Source organism: Charadrius vociferus, unplaced genomic scaffold, assembly GCF_000708025.1.
Source record: "Charadrius vociferus isolate BGI_N301 unplaced genomic scaffold, ASM70802v2 scaffold582, whole genome shotgun sequence".
NCBI lineage: Eukaryota > Metazoa > Chordata > Aves > Charadriiformes > Charadriidae > Charadrius > Charadrius vociferus.
Genome location: NW_009647405.1, coordinates 45818 through 64473, shown reverse-complemented (window position 1 = coordinate 64473; position 18656 = coordinate 45818). Strand labels below are relative to the sequence as shown.

At 42.0% G+C, this 18656-nt stretch overlaps 1 protein-coding gene across 1 annotated transcript in view; it reads left to right on the top strand.

Moving 5' to 3' along the window:
- Positions 1-1059: 1059 nt before the first annotated feature.
- LOC104282128 (protein Hook homolog 3-like) overlaps positions 1060-18656 on the top strand; it is a gene marked incomplete at its 3' end in the record, with an annotated part of 56708 nt that continues 39111 nt past the window's right edge. The window contains exons 1-2 of the mRNA XM_009880206.1: positions 1060-1142; positions 9120-9192. Of these exons, the coding sequence (XP_009878508.1) occupies positions 1120-1142; positions 9120-9192 (96 nt within the window). The remainder of the gene's footprint in view (positions 1143-9119; positions 9193-18656) is intronic.

The window sequence follows — 18656 nt, the reverse complement described above, 5'->3', positions numbered from 1 at the left end:
GTTGCTTTGCAAGCAATATTGTACAGGGAATCGCAGATGTAGCGGATTCTTCGCATACCACCCGCGGCTGTGTCTTACCCGAGAAGCCTTTTGATTTTATACCTTTCCTTAATGTGTGACCAATGCTGTACTATCGATCATTTTTAGTGATCATTCCACAACATTACACTGAGAAAGTGGGATTTTCAGAATGCTTAACACAAGTCTCATTGACTTACAACTTTTTTCAGTGTGTTAAAAAATGCTTTCAGAAATATTTTGTTAGAAATGTAATAAGTAATTTAGCAAAAGAATTTTGCTTCAGCTACAATAGATGTGTGCTCGCTATGGCTTCAGCTAAAGATAGGTGCTTGCTATGCATTTGGGAAAGGGATAGTGTTAGATAGGATATCGGACAAAAGCAACAGTTGGAAGTACCAAACCGTTGCAAAACAAAGGGTGGTGTGGTTAGATAAGATAACCACAGAAGTGTAAGGAATGGAGAAGCCACAAGAAGGACATGGTGCTAAAAACTTCAAACCTCCCTCCGAAGACCACCTGGAAGATCCCTGAGGAAGCATATCGCCTGCACCGCTAAAAGGGAGGGGGCATGTTCGGGAGTAGGTTGCATTCCAAGAACTCATTGATTATGCAAACTATGTTCCAAGAAAAAAACATAAATAAGTATGAGGAATACGAAATAAAAACAAGTGTTTGTAAAGGAAAAACGAGCCACAGGAGGAGAAATCCCCTGTGTAACTCCCAGCACTGTAATAAATATTCTTTGCTCCACCGAATTTGCCCTCGACTAAAATTCAATACAGTGAACGTGTTTCTCGTAGAAATATGCTATAGTTGAGTGTAGTTGAGTTTGCAATGTTTTTGGTTGCAAAAATGTTATAAAGCAATGTCTCCAGTTTTACTATTTCCATTCAATGTAAACCTTTCTACCTCTCTACTCAAACAGTAAATGTGTACTTTTTTATTCTAACTAACAACAGCAAATAAAATAAGCACCAAAAGGTTTTCAAAAATAAAAGAAGAAAATAACTTCTTTTTTTTCCCCTTTCTCTTCAGATTCAGACATTTAACATTGAAACACCATGCCAGACTGTGGAAGACTTAACGAATGGGGTTGTGATGGCTCAGGTGCTCCAAAAGATGTAAGAACAAATTTATTTCATGATTTTTGGTGCACAAGTTTATCATTTGTACATTTGTCTGAATTTGAATATATTTTCTTATTTCAAATTTGGCCAGTATTCAGTAAGTATTCAGCTAAACTACGTTGAGCCAGTGCTTTTAATTTGGAATATGGGTACTACTTTTTTCTCCAACTTTCAGACAGTTATTTTAACAGCAGTTAATATAAGCCTAAAAATATAGTATTTGGACAAGGTGTTTTTCTAGTGCTAATCTTATTGAAAAGTAAATTGGGTTAAAACTGAGCTTATATGTTCACAAAACTTAAATTTCATCTTAAACATTTGAAGCCAATGCAAGGTAAGTTATTAGCTTGGGGCAGTGTTTGAAGTTATAGTACACTGTATCACGTGTTAGAATTGCAGTAGATAGAAAAGATGAAGCTGCTAAAATTTTCAGTGTTACTGCTCACACTTTTGCTGTTATTTTTATGAGTGTTAGAGGGGAGTGTAAATACTGAACAGGCATCAAAAATAACTCTGAAAAAGGAGTTAGTCTTTCCAGGTCATGTCTGAGTTGTATTAGCAGGGCAGCATGGGGAATCTGGATCAAACAATAAAACTTCTGTGAGAAGGGAGCAAGGAAAAAAGCAAGATCACAGCCCTGGACTTCGGGAGAGCAGATTTTGACCTCTTCAGGGATCTGCTTGGAAGAATCAGCAAGTTTGCTGATGACACAAAACTGGGAGGGGTGGCTGACATGCCGGAAGGCTGTGCCGCCATACAGCGAGACCTGGACAGGCTGGAGAGTTGGGCGGAGAGGACCCTTATTAAATTCAACAAGGGCAAGTGTAGGGTCCTGCATCTGGGGAGGAATAACCCCATGCACCAGTACAGGTTGGGGGCTGACCTCCTGGAGAGCAGCTCTGTGGAAAGGGACCTGGGAGTCCTGGGGGACAGCAGGATGACCATGAGCCAGCAATGTCCCTGGTGGCCAAGAAGGCCAATGGCATCCTGGGGTGCATCAAGAAGAGTGTGGCCAGCAGGTCGAGGGAGGTCATCCTCCCCCTCTACTCTACCCTGGTGAGTCCGCATCTGGAGTATTGTATCCAGTTCTGGGCTCCCCAGTTCAAGAAGGACAGGGAACTGCTGGAAAGGGTCCAGCAAAGGGCTACTAAGGTGATTAGATGATCGGAGCATCTTTCTTACGAGGAAAGGCTTAGGGACCTGGGTCTCTTTAGTCTAGAGAAAATAAGACTGAGGGGGGATCTTATTAATACTTACAAATACTTAAAGGGAGGGTGCCAGGGGGATGGGAACAGTCTTTTTTCAGTGGTGCCCAGTGATAGGACAAGAGGTAATGGGCACAAACTTGAGCATAGGAAGTTCCATCTAAACGTGAGGAGGGACTTCTTTACTTTGAGGGTGGCAGAGCACTGGCACAGGCTGCCCAGAGAGGTGGTGGAGTCTCCCACTCTGGAGACATTCAAAACCCACCTGGACAGCGTCCTGTGCAACCTGCTGTAGGTGACCCTGCTCTGGCAGGGGGGTTGGACTAGATGATCTCCAGAGGTCCCTTCCAACCCTGACCATTCTGTGATTCTGTGGGGTTAGGAAAGCCAAAGCCCATCTGCAGTTGAATCTGACAAGGCATGTGAAGGGTAACATAAAAGGATTCTACAAGTACATGAACAGCAAAAGGGAGTCTAGGGAAAACATGGGCCCACTGCTGAATGGGGAAGGGGACTTGAGAATAAATGGCATGGAAAAGGCCAAGGTACTCAATGCCACCTTCACCTTAGTCTTTCTTGGCAAGACCAGCCTTCAGGAATCATGGCTACTGAAACCAGAGGGAAAGTCTGGAGCAAAGATGACTTGTCCTCGGTGGACGAGGATTAGGTTAGAGAACATTTAAACAAGTTGAACGCACGCAAGTCCACGAGACTTGATGGGATGCACCCATGAGTGCTAATGGAGCTGGCCGATGTCATTGCAAGGCCACTCTCAATTGGTCTTTGAAAGGTCGTGGTGATTGGGGAAAAGTTCCTGAGGACTGGAGGAAAGCAAATGTCACCCCTGCTTTCAAGAAGAGGGACCCAGGGAACTACAGGCCAATCAGCTTCACCTTGATCCCTGGGAAGGTGCTGGAGCAGCTAATCCTGGAAACCATTTCCAGACACAGACAAGAAGGAGTGAAGATCATAGAATTGTTATGGCTGGAAAAGACCTTTAAGGTCATCACTTCCAACTGTTGTCTAACTCTACCAGGTCCAGTTCTAAACCATGTTCCTGAGATGAGGGATCCAGACTCTTCTCGGTGATGCCCACTGACAGGAGAGGAGGCAATGGGCACAAATTGAAATACAGAAATTGGAATACAGGAAATTCCATTTAAAGATTAGAAAATACCTTTTTACTGTGAAGGTTATTTGAACATTGGAATTGGTTGCCTAGCGAGCTTCCCTTGCTGTAGCTGCCCCTGCTTTGAGCATGATTTTGAGGGCCCTCTTCCAATCTTAACTATTCTATGATACTATAAGCTTTGTTTTGATAATGTAATTTTAGTGGTATGCAAGGACATTACATTCTTTGATTAAAGGAAAGGGAAAATCGCTATTATGCTGGATAATAATAAATTTTTATTATAAACAGCATGCCAGTATATAGTCTAGGATGTTTCTGTATACTATCTGAATTTGAGAATGAAATGTTATGAAATGCTTATGTTTAAGTGTATTAGCTGTCTAATCTTGACACCGTGCACAGTGTTTTGGCTTCTGGGGGACTATAGATAAGCATAATAGTTAATATATTTTAGTTAATATAGTAGCTATTAAGTAGTTAATATATATCTAGAACTACCTGTTTTCAGAGAGAGTTTTTTTTAACCTTTCATTAGAAGAAGTTTCAGGTAAGAGAGAAACATATCTGTTGTGGGAAGCCCAAATAAGTCCAATAGCTTAGTAGTGGAAAAAAGTTGGATTTTTAATGGAAGTTCTGAAGAAACAGTTATTTTACTGAAAGAACAGATACAGTCATCTGGAGATTTCTTGCATAACTTCTCCTGTGAAGAAAGTGAAGCATAAATTACTTATAAAAATAATAAATGCTGTCCTCTTTATACTTTGCTTTAAGGGAATCTTTGCAATTGCAAACAATGTCAGCAGTCCTGGCTGCTTTAGAATAAATGAAAAATCCTTAAGTATTTTGTGTTGACATAAAAGATGACAAAAGATAGAAATGGTAGTTATAAACCAACATTTAAAATAGCATATTCTTAAGTTTTCTGAAAAGTGACTATCAGTGTTACAAGTCTAAAAAGAAATTGGATGCTGTTTCTTTCTTCAAGATTGTAAAATTCTTCCTCTCTTACCTAAGTAGAAGTTTATCACATAGATGGTAAGCAAGCTTAGTAAATTCTGTAAAAAGTCAAGATTTTTATGAAAATTGTCTGTAAATTTTTTGTTGGAGCACTTGATAGAGCAAAACATGATTGTGGCATATTGAGTTTGGATGTTCATCAGTCATCAACTTGCTCAGTTTTACTCATAGAGTGCAATTCCCATTTACATCATGACATGTCAGCAATTGTTAAGTGTCATTGTTCTTCTGTTAGCTTTTTTAAACTGACTAATTCAAGGACTGGTCAGAATTGGGATCTAAAAAAAAAATACTATGCCTTGATTGTATACCAAAATAAAGCCTGAATAACAGACCCCAATCTTTAACTTTTAACCTATTACCGGTGATTCGTGATGCTGCCCCCCCAAGTAAGCAAGGAAATCTACTCTGAGATACTGTTTTCAACTGTGAATTCAAGTGATTTCTTAAAAAGAAAAGTATGTACCATGTGAATATTGTGTTTCTGTAGCAGCACTTGAATTTTATTTTTACCTTAGCAGTTGTCACATTGATACTGAATATTAGCTTGACTTTGTCAGTGTATCCAGAGAAGTTTAAATAAAGATCAGCTAAGCAATTGCAAGGCTTCTGCTGTTTCATGCAATAATTTGAGCCTAACAAAATTACTCTTTGGCTATCTTAACGCATGTCAACTCTAATTCAGATTTACCACTTTGCATGCTTGTGTAATGAAGATATTGATTCTCATATATGGATTTAGCAATAGCCTGGACTGTATTTCTATTGAGAAAAGCTTTGGAGCAAAGGAATTGCAGCAACGAGTTGATCTTAGAATTCTAAAACAATGATAAGGTATGCATGATTTCTAAGGAAAGATATGATTGCTTCTTTTTTTGTAGTAGGAGTGAACACCTCCAGTGGATCCTTGATGTAGCTATCAAGGGTAGCAAACACAATAGATGGCTGTGTCTCTGAATGTGAAAGGTGGACACATAGATGTCACTATGTTTGGTCTAAATAGTTGGTTTAAAAAACTGATACAGAGCCAATAGACAGCCAGAGAATACAAAGAGAAAGCATTCATTGCTGTTAACAATTTGAAAAACAAATTTGAAACTAGTCAAGTTCTCCTTTTTGCTACTTGAATTCAAACAGGTACTACAGAAAGGATACTTATTTAAAAAAGGTGGGAGTGTTCAGACAAATGAAAGGGAAAAGAATAATTCTCTGTTATACTTTTTTACTAACTTTTCTCCTTCCATCTCTGGAGACTGTTTAGTATCTAGATATCTTTGGGCACTTTCTTTCTTTAACAACTCCACTGGACTTGGTAGATATACAAGATGGCATATATTTTCATTTGTGTTATCTACTTATCTTGCCCCACTCAATTAATAACTTAGTGTCATACAGTGTAGCATAGCTTGTGTGTGTTAATACGTGCAGAATATAAAAGAGGGACTTATATCTCCAGTGGAGGGATATATTTGGGGGGGTTTGGGGGGATTGGTTGGGTAACTTCCTTTTTTTATGCATGATACTCAGTCCCTCCCAATCCCTTCGACAAGGCAAACAGGCAGCACAGGAAGTTGGGGTCAGTGCATACTGGTTTGGTTTTGCTGCTCATTTCTTCTTACTTATTTCCTTTGCTCTGGAGTGAGTATTCTACAGGCCACAGTCCCTTTTGAGATGTCCCTGCTCTGGTATGACTTATCCATGGGTTGCAGTCCTCTCAGAGGTGCCTCCTTCAGCATGGAGCACCTCCTTCCAAGAGTGCATCTCCAGCCATATCCTCAACAATGTTCGCTTCCATGTGTCTCTAATTTCTCCAAATGCGTCTCTTCACGTTTCTCCTCATGTGTCCCCTTATGTGTGTCTTCCTGTGTCTCCTCTTACCTCTCCTTTTTGTGCCTCCTCACATCTACATCTTTCCTGTTGTGTCTCCTTTAGTGCATCCTCACATGCCATCTCCTGCTCCTAATAGCTGCTGCTCTTTCTTAAATATGTTTGAGCAGAGGTGCTATTTGCTCCTCTGAATGGTTGAATTTTTGGCCCAAGGTGGGTCGTTCACATCCGTTTCTGAGCTTGCTGGAACTAGCTGTGATTGGCACAGGGCAGTTCATGGCTTCTTCCCACACAGAGCACCCCTGCAGTCCTCTTCTATCCAAACCCTACCAATTATGTCCAATACACCATTTTTTTTAATGCTTCTATGCTAAGTTTTTTATCGTTGATTTGGTCCCTTGGTTTGATTATAAAGAACAAGCATTGTTGTTGATGTTAATTCTCGTGATCTGAACTTTAGAACTTTTGAGAAGAGAACAGAAATTTTGACAATTGCATTAGGAATGATACTGAGGTGACTTCCCAACAGTGGAAGAAAGTATGATTGTTTTAGACTTGCTTGGTGATTACCCTCTTACAGATCTCTTTCAGAGGTTTGCTGGCATCATACTTTCTCTAGATGTTTCTGGCTATTATTTAATCTGGCGTTGAGGTGCTGTAAAGACAATTGTTGTTGGCACTTTTCTGACTATTGTTATGTGTGAATTACTTTGAATGGATTGTTTATCAGCTGTTAGTCCTCCTTTCCTTCTTGAAGACCAGATGGGACACTTGGATTTAATTTAATTGCATTTCAAAGAGCCTTCCAAAAATGCATGTCCAGAGAGCTAAATAAAAGTGTAGGCAATCCATGGCTTCTGTCAAGCAGAAAGTGAAGGTAGACTGATGATCTCTGTATCAGTCATTACTGCTGTAGCTAAGAAAAGCCTTTTAATCACTGTTGAAACATAGGACTCCAAGGGTGAACTGAATTGGTGCTGAACCCTAAATTTTGCATTTTTTCCTCAACTGATGTCTGCCTTGTTGAATATTGCATACGCAGTGTTAGCCATCCAGTTCCTCCCAAGTAAATGCCTCCTTGTGGGCATTTCTGTGCTGTTTTCCATCTTGCTTTTCAGACTATTTTTTTTTTACAATGAAAATGTAACGCCAAGAATTGACATAGTCATAGCATTGCAGCCTTGAAGCAGCTGAAAATGTTTGTGACCTGCCATGGCCTTGAAGGATGATAAGATGCTGCAAAGAAAGTCCTCTTGGTCGTCTTTGCCAGTGAAGCGCAGATAATTATGTCCACTTGGTGTCTCTCTGGAGAATACAACAGTAAATTTAATAGTGTTTGGCAGCAACATGTGATAGTTTAAATCCAGAAATTAGGATTACTTTTTGTAAAACTGAAGTCTGGAGATTGACTACTAAATTGACTCTCAAGAGCCTTACCCTTTCAAAAAATGCTATTCTTTTTTGGACTGTAGTGATTATTTTTCATCTGAAATACGAGTCTTTCCTTATATGGGCATATTGCTTTATCATAAAATTATATAATGGTTTAGGTTGGAGGGGACCTTAAAGATCATCTAGTTCCAAGCCCCCTCCCATGGGCAGGGACACCTCCCACTAGACCAGGTTGCTCAAAGCCCCATCCAACCTGGCCTTGAACACCTCCAGGGATGGGGCCTCCACAACTTCCCTCGGCAATTTGTTCCAGTGCCTCACCACCCTCATAGTGAAAATTTTCTTCCTAATATCTAATCTAAATCTCCCCTCTTCCAATTTGAAGCCATTCCCCCTCATCCTATCGCTACATGCCCTTGTAAAAAGTCCCTCTCCAGCTTTCTTGTAGGTGCCACTTAAATACCATTTATTTTTAATGCCTTATCTCTCTTTAGTTCTGATCGTAACACTGTCATAAATCTGTGTTGTAGAATGGAAAATATGACTTCAATGAGAATTAGGACATGTTACCCTTTTATCTAATCTTGTCTCTGGATTGGGGGGCAAGAGGGAGGGTGTGTTAGTTGTCACGAATAAGTAGCTCATGGAAGATGTGCAAGAGAGGAAGGAGGTTTATAGAAATAGCAGCATGTTATACAAGCAATAGGTGTTCTCTTTTTCTGTGTCTGTCTTGATTGCTTCATCAGAGTGCAGAAGACAGAAAATCCTTTAAAGAAAGGTAATGACAGATCTTTTTGTGAAGAATTGCCATGAAGAAATATTTGGAAAAACTGATGTTTGAAAGAAAGTATAACAGATAAGTATGTTCTCGGTAGCAAATACTTAATTCCATTGATGCTTTTAACATTTTTGAGTGTATGAAGGCAGAATATTTTGTTCACTCTCAAGCTTTCCTGTTTGAGTGTTGCAGCCAGCATCTAGCAATGGTAATTCTTGATGCGAGGAAAAAAACCCGTTAATTTTACTAATGTTTTCAGATGTTGCAAACATGTTAGGTTCCCCAGAGAGTTTAAGCCCCATCATTAGCTGATAATTGGTAACATTAAGAAAGGAACACTTTCAACTTGGAGACATAGAAGAAATTTGCAAGAAGCTTTCCAAGTGTTGCAGTTTCCTCAAAAGAATTAACTACCCATAGCATGCAGATAAAGCTGGGATATGAGCAGGGTGTAAATACTTAGATAAATGAATAATAGCAGGATTCTGAACTTTTGTATACTGACCATATCTATATAGGCAGTCATTTAAATCTGCCTAAAATAGATGTTGAGTCACCAAGGTATCAGTACTTGAAATTTGTGTTCTTAACAAATGTTCTAACTTTTTATGTATTTTCAGAGATCCAACTTACTTTGATGAAAACTGGTTAAACAGAATCAAAACAGAAGTAGGAGATAATTGGAGGCTAAAGGTATTTGGTTTGTTTTGCTTTCCTGCAAATCTGTTTATCAGTTCTTAGTACAATATTGTTTGTGCTTTCCTGCAAATCTGTTTATCAGTTCTTAGTACAATATTGTTTGTGCTTAAATAGTAATGTATTTTTAAATTACCACTTTGCTTTATATACTGAATGTAAGATGATTTTAGTTGTATATTATATTATTATCCCGTACTTTAATGAAGAAAAAACAAACAAAAGTTGAGTTTGTAAATAAGTTTCAATAACTTAAGATGAAAAATAAATCTTGAAATAAATTGTATGTTTAAATCAACATTTGAGCAACTGAGAAGTGTGAATAAAGGGATTTACTCTTTTTATTGCAAAGTGTGAAAATAATTACTCTTTCAAAAAAGTTTGTGCTCTGAGAAATAGCAAAGTAATTAGTGATTTATTTGCATTAAAAAGCAAAATTGTTTCTTTTTACTTTGACAGCTCTGCAAAATTATTGAGCTCTAGAGGAGAAAGTGGTGCTCTTCTGTTTTGTGTGTAATCAGCATGTATGTTAACACCACTGTATTTGCTAGATCATTTCTACCACCTGGTATGCTAGTAAATTTTCTTGATTCTTTTTTATGCAAACCTTTAAGGCAGTAGAAGTTTTGCTGGTGTAATTCAGGAACATTTGGGCTTAAAACCTGAAAGAACACAACTAGTTAGCCATTTATATGTCAGTGTAGCCTTAGGTAAAAAGTAAATTCAAATGTACACTGACCACTCTGGATGGGAAAATCAGGATATATGTGACTTCCTAAAATGCCATTTCCAACCTAGTTTCCTGGGGAAACAATACTGGCATGGTTTGTTTGTCAGTTCATGTGTCTCATAAATTCATCTTGTTCTGGCATGCAAAAGCCAAAGCTGTGCCAGTCAGTGATGGTGGTAGCACCTCTGTGACAACATATTTAAGAAAGGGTAAAAAACGCTGCGCAGCTGCAGCTGAGGGAGAGGAATGAGAATATGTGAGAGAAACAACCCTGCAGATACCAAGGTCGGTGAAGAGGAAGGGGGAGGAGGTGCTACAGGTGCCAGAGCAGAGGTTTCCCCTGCAGCCTATGGAGGTTAATGCCACAGCAGATATCCACCCTGCAGCCCATGGAGGACCCCACACCATAGCAGCTAGATGTGCCCTGAAGGAAAACACAGCCTGTGGAGAGCCCATGTAGGAGCAGGCTCCTGACAGGGCCTGTGTCCCGTGGAGAGGAGACCACACAGAAACAGGTTTTATGGCAGGACCTGTGACCCCACAGGGGACCCACGCTGAAGCAGTCCATTTCTGAAGGACTGCACCCTGTGGAACAGCCCTGTGCTAGAGCAGTTAATGAACTGCAGTCTGTGGGAAGGACCTATGTCGGAGAAGTTCATGAAGGACTGTATCCCATGGATGGGACCCCACGCTGGAGCAGGGGAAGGATGTGAGGAGGAAGGAATGGCAGAGATGAATATTTATGACCTGATTGCAACCCCCTATTGCCCATCCCTCTGCACTGCTCAGGCGGAGGAGGAGGTAGAGAAGTTGGGAGTAAAGTTGAGCTTAGGAAGAAGGGAGAGGTGGGGGGAAGGTGTGTTTAGATTTGTTCTTATTTCTTTCTCATTGTCCTACTCCGTTACAATTAATTGGCAAGAAATTAAATTCATTTCTCCAAGTCAAGTCTGTTTTGCCCGTGATGGTAATTGGTGAGTGATCTCCCTGTCCTTATCTTGATCCATGAGCTTTTCCATTGTATTTTCTACCCCTCTGCTGTTGAAGAGGGAGGGATAGAGCAGCTCAGTGGGTACCTGGTGGCCAGCTAGATTCAAATAAATCTGTACAGTCACAGGTCATTATAATCTTGGTTTCAGAGCAGACTTTGGCTTCAGAGATTTGAGTAAGGGATAAGATAAGATAGAAATAGGGAAATGTTAGAACTCTAGGGACTGGCAGAGTAGAAAGCATCCAGCCAGTTGGTATATTGTATATTAAAACCAACCCATTCTATTTAAATATTGTGTTCTAACACAGATACAGTTTGCTTCCTGGAAGACAGAATTTCAGGGGCAAAACTTATGTAATCACTAAGCTTAGCAGTTCATTTTTTCCCCATTTGGGAATGAAAACCCTACTTTCATTACTGGCTTGAATATAATTTTATGTTGTGGCTAACAAAAAGAAATCTGTAAACATGGAGAGAACTCTTTCCTGGTTAAGAACTACATACTTCCTATAATTACTTTTTAACTGTATACAAACCAATATTTCCTACTGACACATTTTGAAAACAAAACAAAACAGCCTTTACTAAAACTAGGAAATAGTACCAAAAACTAACTTAATTATCTTGCTAAAATTTCACAAGAATGAAATTCCTTAAACGGAAATAGTTCAGTGGTCAAGGGATGCTGATATGTTAGAACAAGAATTTTAAACAATGACTTGTGATTGACATTTGTGCCTATCTCTGCTTAATTTTATCATGCTATGTTAGAGAGCAGCAGAAATGGGTGCTCTGCAAGGGCAGGTGAGCTTGGAACCAAGGGCGACAGCAAGGCAGAAGTGGCCTCACCAACAGGGCACAGTCCCACAGCAAGGAGAGTAGGGCAGGTCTGGTGACAGCAGCCAGGTTCAGCCTGGCTGAACTGTCCAGTGATGGCCAGGTAAGTCCATAGTGACAAGGCAGGTCTGAGGTCAAGCCAGGAAGTCAAATCAGAGGCTCAAGTCTGGATCAGTGAAAGCCATGGCTGGCCACAGCATATCTACAACATATCTCAGGCCCAAAGACGAGGCATCTGCTGCACCTGAACAAAGTAGGGAGGCCTCTGATGAGTCTTCTCCCAGCTCTTTCTCACCCGGCTCTTTCCCATCATCCTGATCCCAGGTTGCATAGTTGCACCATATCAGAGCTGGCCTTGAACACAGACAGCCAATCCCCTAGGAAGAGAAGGGAAGGGAGGAGAGGTTGCAGAGATTGTTTGTGTGCTGCTCCAGTGTGGGTCCTTCATGGGCTGCAGTAAATATCTGCTCTGGCACCATGGAGCACCTCCTCCTCCATTTCTGACATTCAGGATCCCTCTGTTGCTTTTAACTCTCTTTGTTCCCTCCTTCTCTCTCTACCTGGAGTTTTCTGCCCTTTCTTAAATATGTTTTCACAAAGGTGCCACCATCTTCATTGATTGACTCAGCTTTGGCTTGCCAGTGGGTCTGTTGCGGAGCCAGCTGTGCCCAGCACAGGGCAACTCCTGATGTCCTTTCACAGAGGCCACCCCTGCAGCTTCCCCTGCTACCAAAACCTTGCCACATACACCCAATACAGACATACTATCGGGGCCCCTCTCAGTGCTGTCCCAGGAGAATGTCAGCATCATGCTCCAAGCATGGAATCCATCAAGATAAGTCAATGCTGGAGCACCTTTCGGACTGAGGGAGGGTTGCTGCCTAGGGGTATGGGACACATTATGGGATGCAGGGGAAGACCATTTTAGGGTTGCACAGGACTTATTATGGGATGTTTAGGGGAGAAACCAAAGCCAGGAAAAGGGAGGGGTTTAAGTGATTTGGGGAGGAACAAGTGTGGGGGAAAAAGAGGGGTAAGGGGGGGGTAAAAAGGGCCAGTCACATGTAAATAAGTGCCTGGTCAGTAAACTTGTGTGGCCATGCCCTGTACTTGATCAGTGCGGTCTGTCCTAGCTTCTTATTAAATTCCTTTCTAACTCTCCCTGGGTGAAATGCTCTCTTGTTTGTGCGTGTGTGTGTAAAGGTGTCTGAGTCTCAGCAACTGGAGTCATTCCACAGGTTGCAGGACTTGTGTGCCTTGGTACCAGCAACTGGAGAAAGCTGAGTGAGAAAAATCAAGTGCCAGCCACTGGAGTGGGACATGGGGCTAGAGCACCTGTGTGTCTGTACTGCCAGCAAGTGGACCGAATGCTGCCGGGGTGTGAGTGAGTGTATGATCATTAGTGAATATCAAGGCAGACTAGCCAGTGACTAGATGAAGTGACCTGGGAGTCAGGGGGCTGTGTGTGTCTCAGGGTGAGCCCATGGTAGGAGCTGGCTATTGGACGGAGCAGGGGAGTCCCATCCAGCTGCTGGAGAGACCGTAAGGTCTGGGGGTCTCATAAGGATGAAACCCACGTGTGTGTGTGTGTCTCTGTAAGGGTGAGACTATGGGGGGTTGGCTACTAGGGAACCAAGAGAGTTCCAGACAACTCTGTGCACATATGTGTGTGGGTGTGTGAGTGAGATGATTTCTACCAGTAACTTGAGTGGGGCTGCAGCCTCAGGGACTCATATGTCCAGGTGCCAACAACTGGGGAGACTGGGATCCAGGGGCAGCTACTGGGCAGATTGAATATCTGAGCCCTGCTGCTGGAGAGATCCACGTTATACATATGTACATACATTCCCATTAATGGGCCTCCATCCTGCTCAGACAGAGAGGGGAACGGCATGAGGCCATTGGTGATCTTTGTATTTGTGTGAGTGCTGAGTGTGTCTATCTGTGTATATATGTATATATGTGGTGTATATGTGTGCTTTGTGTGTGCGTGCCTACTGGGAATACATCTTCAGCCTCGCTACTGATTGGACCTGGGGGCATGGAGCCGGGGCAGCCTTGCATCTCTTGGGCTATTGAATCTGGCCTGATATTCACCTAACATCAAGAAGATAATTAGTATCTAACATAGTTATTTCTGTTTCTGTGTCTTTAACTTCTGAGGCACTCTATGTCCCAACATAAGTATAATCTGGAAATGTGTTCAGAGCTACTTCTTTTAAAAGTATATCTTGGTTTCCAATCAAACTCAAGTGCCCATACCTGCCCATGCCAAGCAAAGATACAGGCATGTTCTTAGGACTTCTTTTCATGGAAGACAGTTGTGTGTGTGATCAGGGTGGGGTGGGCCCCAAAGCTAATAGGTTGGTGTCTTTATTGGCCCCCTGTATTTTAAGTGGAGAGACAAAGATTCCTGCAGAATACAGTTCAGAGCAGAAACCCTAATGTAGGTCATTGGAATTGTGGAGACAGATGACTTGAGACCAGTCAGGAGCCAGTTGGGAGCTTATGGGTTAGGATTAGAGGGCAGAACAACATGGGTGATGTGATAGGTGTCTGCTGCAGACTGCCTAATCAGGAAGAAGAAATAGATGAAGCCTTCTTCAGACAACTGGAAGAAGCCTCATGTTCAGAAGCCCTGGTCCTCATGGGGGACTTTAACCACCCTGATATCTGCTAGAAAGGCAACTCAGCAGGGCACAAGAAATCTAGGAGATTTCTAGAGTGCATTGATGACAACTTCCTGACACAGGTGATTGAGGAGCCAACAAGGAAAAGTGCTCTGCTGGACTTCATACTTATAAGCGACGTAGAACTGGTTGGGGTTGCAAAAGTTGGAGGTAGCTTTGACTCTAGTGACCATGAGATGTTGGAATGAACTCCTAAGAGGATCCTAAGAAGAGGGAGGAGAGTAAAAAGCAGGACCACAAGCCTGGACTTCAGGACAGCAGACTTTGGCTTCTTCAGGTATTTGCTTGGAAGAATACCATGGAATATGGGTTGCACCCATGAGCGCTGAGGGACCTGGTTGATACCATTGCAAGGATATTCTAAATTGTCTTTGAAAGGTTGTGGTGACTGGGAGAGGTTCCTAAGGACTGGAAGAGAGCAAATATCACCCCTATCTTCAAGAAGGGCATGAAAGAGGACCCAGGGAACTACAGGCTAATCAGCCTCGCATGGGAAGGTGATGGAGCAGCTAATCCTGGAAACCAGTTACAGGCACATGAAGGACAAGAAGGTGATCGGGAGTAGTCAGCGTGGATTTATGAAGGAGAAATCACACCTGGCCAACCTAATAGCCTTCTGCAGTGAGGTGACTAGCTTGGTGGATGAGGGGAGAGCAGTAAGTGTTGTTTTCCTTGACTTTTGTAAAGCCTTTGACATTGTCTCCCTTGACATCCTCATAGAGAAGTACAGGTTAGAAAAATGGACTGAGAATTGGCTGAATGACCAGGCCCAGAAGGTTGTGATCAGTGGCACAAAGTGCAGTTGGAAGCAAGTCACTAGATGTGGCCCTGTCAATAATGGGGCCAATAGTGTTTAACCTCCTCATTAATGCTCTGGATGATGGGACAGAGCGTACCCTCAGCAAGTTTGCAGATGACACAAAACTGGGAGGAGTGGCCGATATGCCAGAGGGTCATGCTGTCATCTAGAGGGACCTGAACAGGCTGGAGAAATGGGCCACCCAGCTGGAAAGCAGCTTGGCAGAAAAGGACCTGGGGGTCCTGGTGGACACCAAGTTGAACATGAGCCAGCAATGTGCCCTTGCAGCAAGGGTGGTCAACAGCATCCTGGGCTGCATTAGGAGGAGTGTTGCCAGCAGGTCGAGGGAGGTGAACCTTCTTTTCTACTCAGAAGTGGTAAGGCTGCATCAGGATTACTGTGTCTAGTTTGGGGCTCCCCAATACAAGAAGGATGTGGAGCTACTGGAGTGAGTTCAGCACAGGGCCACAAAGATGATCAAGGGACTGGAGCACTCTCTCCTATGAGGAGAGACTGAGAGAGCTGTGACTGTTCAGCCTGGAGAAAAGAAGGCTCGGGGGGGTGGGGGGAACAGAACTTATAAATGTATATAAATACCTGATGGGAGGGAGGGAAGAGGGAGCCAGACTCTTCTCGTGATGCCCACTGACAGGACAGGAGGCAATGGGCACAAATTAAAACATAGGGATAGAGAGGGAGAGAAAGGAAATGGAAACTCTCCCCAGTGACCAGTCAGGAAGAGAAGTGGCAGAGGTCCACATGTGAACATCTTTTAGAGTGCAGCAGGGGGGTCACAGTTGCATTGTGGAGGAGTGGGGGTGGGAAAACAACACCCAACCATTTCCCCCCAGCACTATTATATATTGTATCGATGCCCATTCAAGTTTCCCATTGGTGGTCTTTGTTTGACAGTATTGGCATTGATTGGAATATGATTAATTCGGTGCAGATTTTACACATTAATTGGATACTAAGCCTTGTACATATCTGTTGCTGGGTAGTATTTATCAGATATTGAAATGACTGTTATTTCAAGGAACCTTATGAAATTCAACAAGGGCAAGTGTAAGGTCCTGCACCTGGGGAGGAATAACCCCATGCATCAGTACAGGTTAGGGGCTGACCTGCTGGAGAGCAGCTCTGTGGAAAAGGACCTGGGAGTCCTGGTGGACAACAGGATGACCGTGAGCCAGCAATATGCCCTTGTGGCCAAGAAGGCCAATGGCATCCTGGGGTGCATCAAGAAGAGTGTGGCCAGCAGGTCGAGGGAGGTCATCCTCCCCCTCTACTCTGCCCTGGTGAGTCCACATCTGGAGTATTGTGTCCAGTTCTGGGCTCCCCGGTTCAAGAAGGACAGGGAACTGCTGGAAAGGGTCCAGCAAAGGGCTACTAAGATGATTAGGGGATTGGAACATCTTTCTTACGAGGAAAGGCTGAGGCACTTGGGTCTTTTTAGTCTGGAGAAAATAAGACTGAGGGGGTTCTTATTAATGCTTATAAATACTTAAAGGGAAGGCATCAGGGGGATGGGAGCAGTCTTTTTTCAGTGGTGCCCAGTGATAGGACAAGAGGTAATGGGCACAAACTTGAACATAGGAAGTTCCATCTAAACATGAGGAGGGACTTCTTTACTTTGAGGGTGGCAGAGCACTGGAACAGGCTGCCCAGAGAGGTGGTGGAGTCTCCCACTCTGGAGACATTCAAAACCCACCTTGACGCCATCCTGTGCAACCTGCTGTAGGTGACCCTGCTCTGGCAGGGGGGTTGGACTAGATGATCTCCAGAGGTCCCTTCCAACCGTGACCATTCCATTCTGTGATTTGCTTATTATCTATCATGTTTGTTCTAATATGGACATACCAGGTGGATGTGGGGGAGGGAATGACAAACTAAACAGTAGGAAACTCAAACTGCAAAGTGTTGCAGTTAGAAGATAGAGGAGAAACATGGCCCATTGTTTTCTGTGGTGCTTTCTGCAGTAGCCTGAGGCAAATAAAAAACTGGAAGTTTTTTAATGAATCAAGTCTGAAAGTGATATTCCAATCAGTACAGTGTTATTTGCAATTGTATGAATTGATTTTTATACAATTCTCAAATTTGCTGTAGACTTTGGTTATGACAGTGCATGATCACCAAGAGAGGTCGTGGGACCTGGACCATTTGGCAATCATCTATTTTAAAGTTCTTAGACCAAAAGTGGTGTGTTTGATGGCAGGAGAGGGGGGTTAAACCTGGAAATATTTGGTATGTCTTTTTAGATGTTTAGGTGAATATTTCATTATAACTTTAGGTTCAATGGTTATGAAGACAATGATGAACGTTGCCCAGAGATGTTTTATATATGCTTGTAGTTGGTCAGGTTTTGACTCCTACTTCTGTAAGGGGTGTGTTTAGTAGGAATGACATGGTCAGATCATTACCATTTTTAAGTTCAGGGCTCTCCTTTATCTTTTGGGATGAATAGCCTGTTGGATTCTTGAACTTTTCTTTGGAGAGAAACTGAGTTTAGCTTTCAGCAGCTGTCATTTTGGTTATGCTGGAGTTCATAATTTGTCCTTGAATATCAGTATAGTGCTTCCTAATTTATCTTCTGCTATGTGGTCTCATATCTTTTTGGAAGATACATAACTTAAAGAGGCTATCCAATGTCAAAAGTTTATTATATGTATTAATATCTCTTGTTTTAAAGACAGTAAAAATTTGGGCATTCTGTTTCATTTCCCCTCCTTCCTCCATCTGTTATAGTTTTGCATTTCATGTCACAACTTGTATGATGTTGTCAGTAGTATGCATCTTGTGAAGTGTAATCACCTGTGGTGTAAAACTTTGTCATAGGGCAGTATGCTATTTAGGTCTGAGATAAGATGAATTTAACTGGGACATGATTACCCAGGAAAATTCAACTTTCTAACCATTCTCTTCATCCCTCTTCAGGAAGTCTTTACAGAAGTTATTTATTTAAACTTCCTGTCAAATGAGATAACACATTGCTTCCATTGGTTAATTCTTTGCTAAATACTTTATGACACTAATAGGCTAAGAATCTGTAGAAGTTATTTTCAACCAGAAGATTTGTTTATTCTAAATATAACCTATGGGATCCATATAGTATCTTCATAATTTTTAATACATGCTCTATTTGATACTTGTTCTAAATGAATTTTCAGCGGAAAGTGAGCTGAAACCCTTCAGTACTAGAGAAATCTGGCATAAATACAAGCCTCCTGCTTATATGGAATTTAACTTTGGTGTTGGTTGTGCAAGTGTTACAGTAGTTATCTTTGCATGGGATCGAAGATGCTGCCAAGAAATGTGGAATTTTGTCTTGATTATTGTAAGGAAGGCATTTAATTGTAAAGAATTCATAGATTGGCAATGAAAAAAATGTAGGAACCAGGAAAAATAATTAATGAGAAC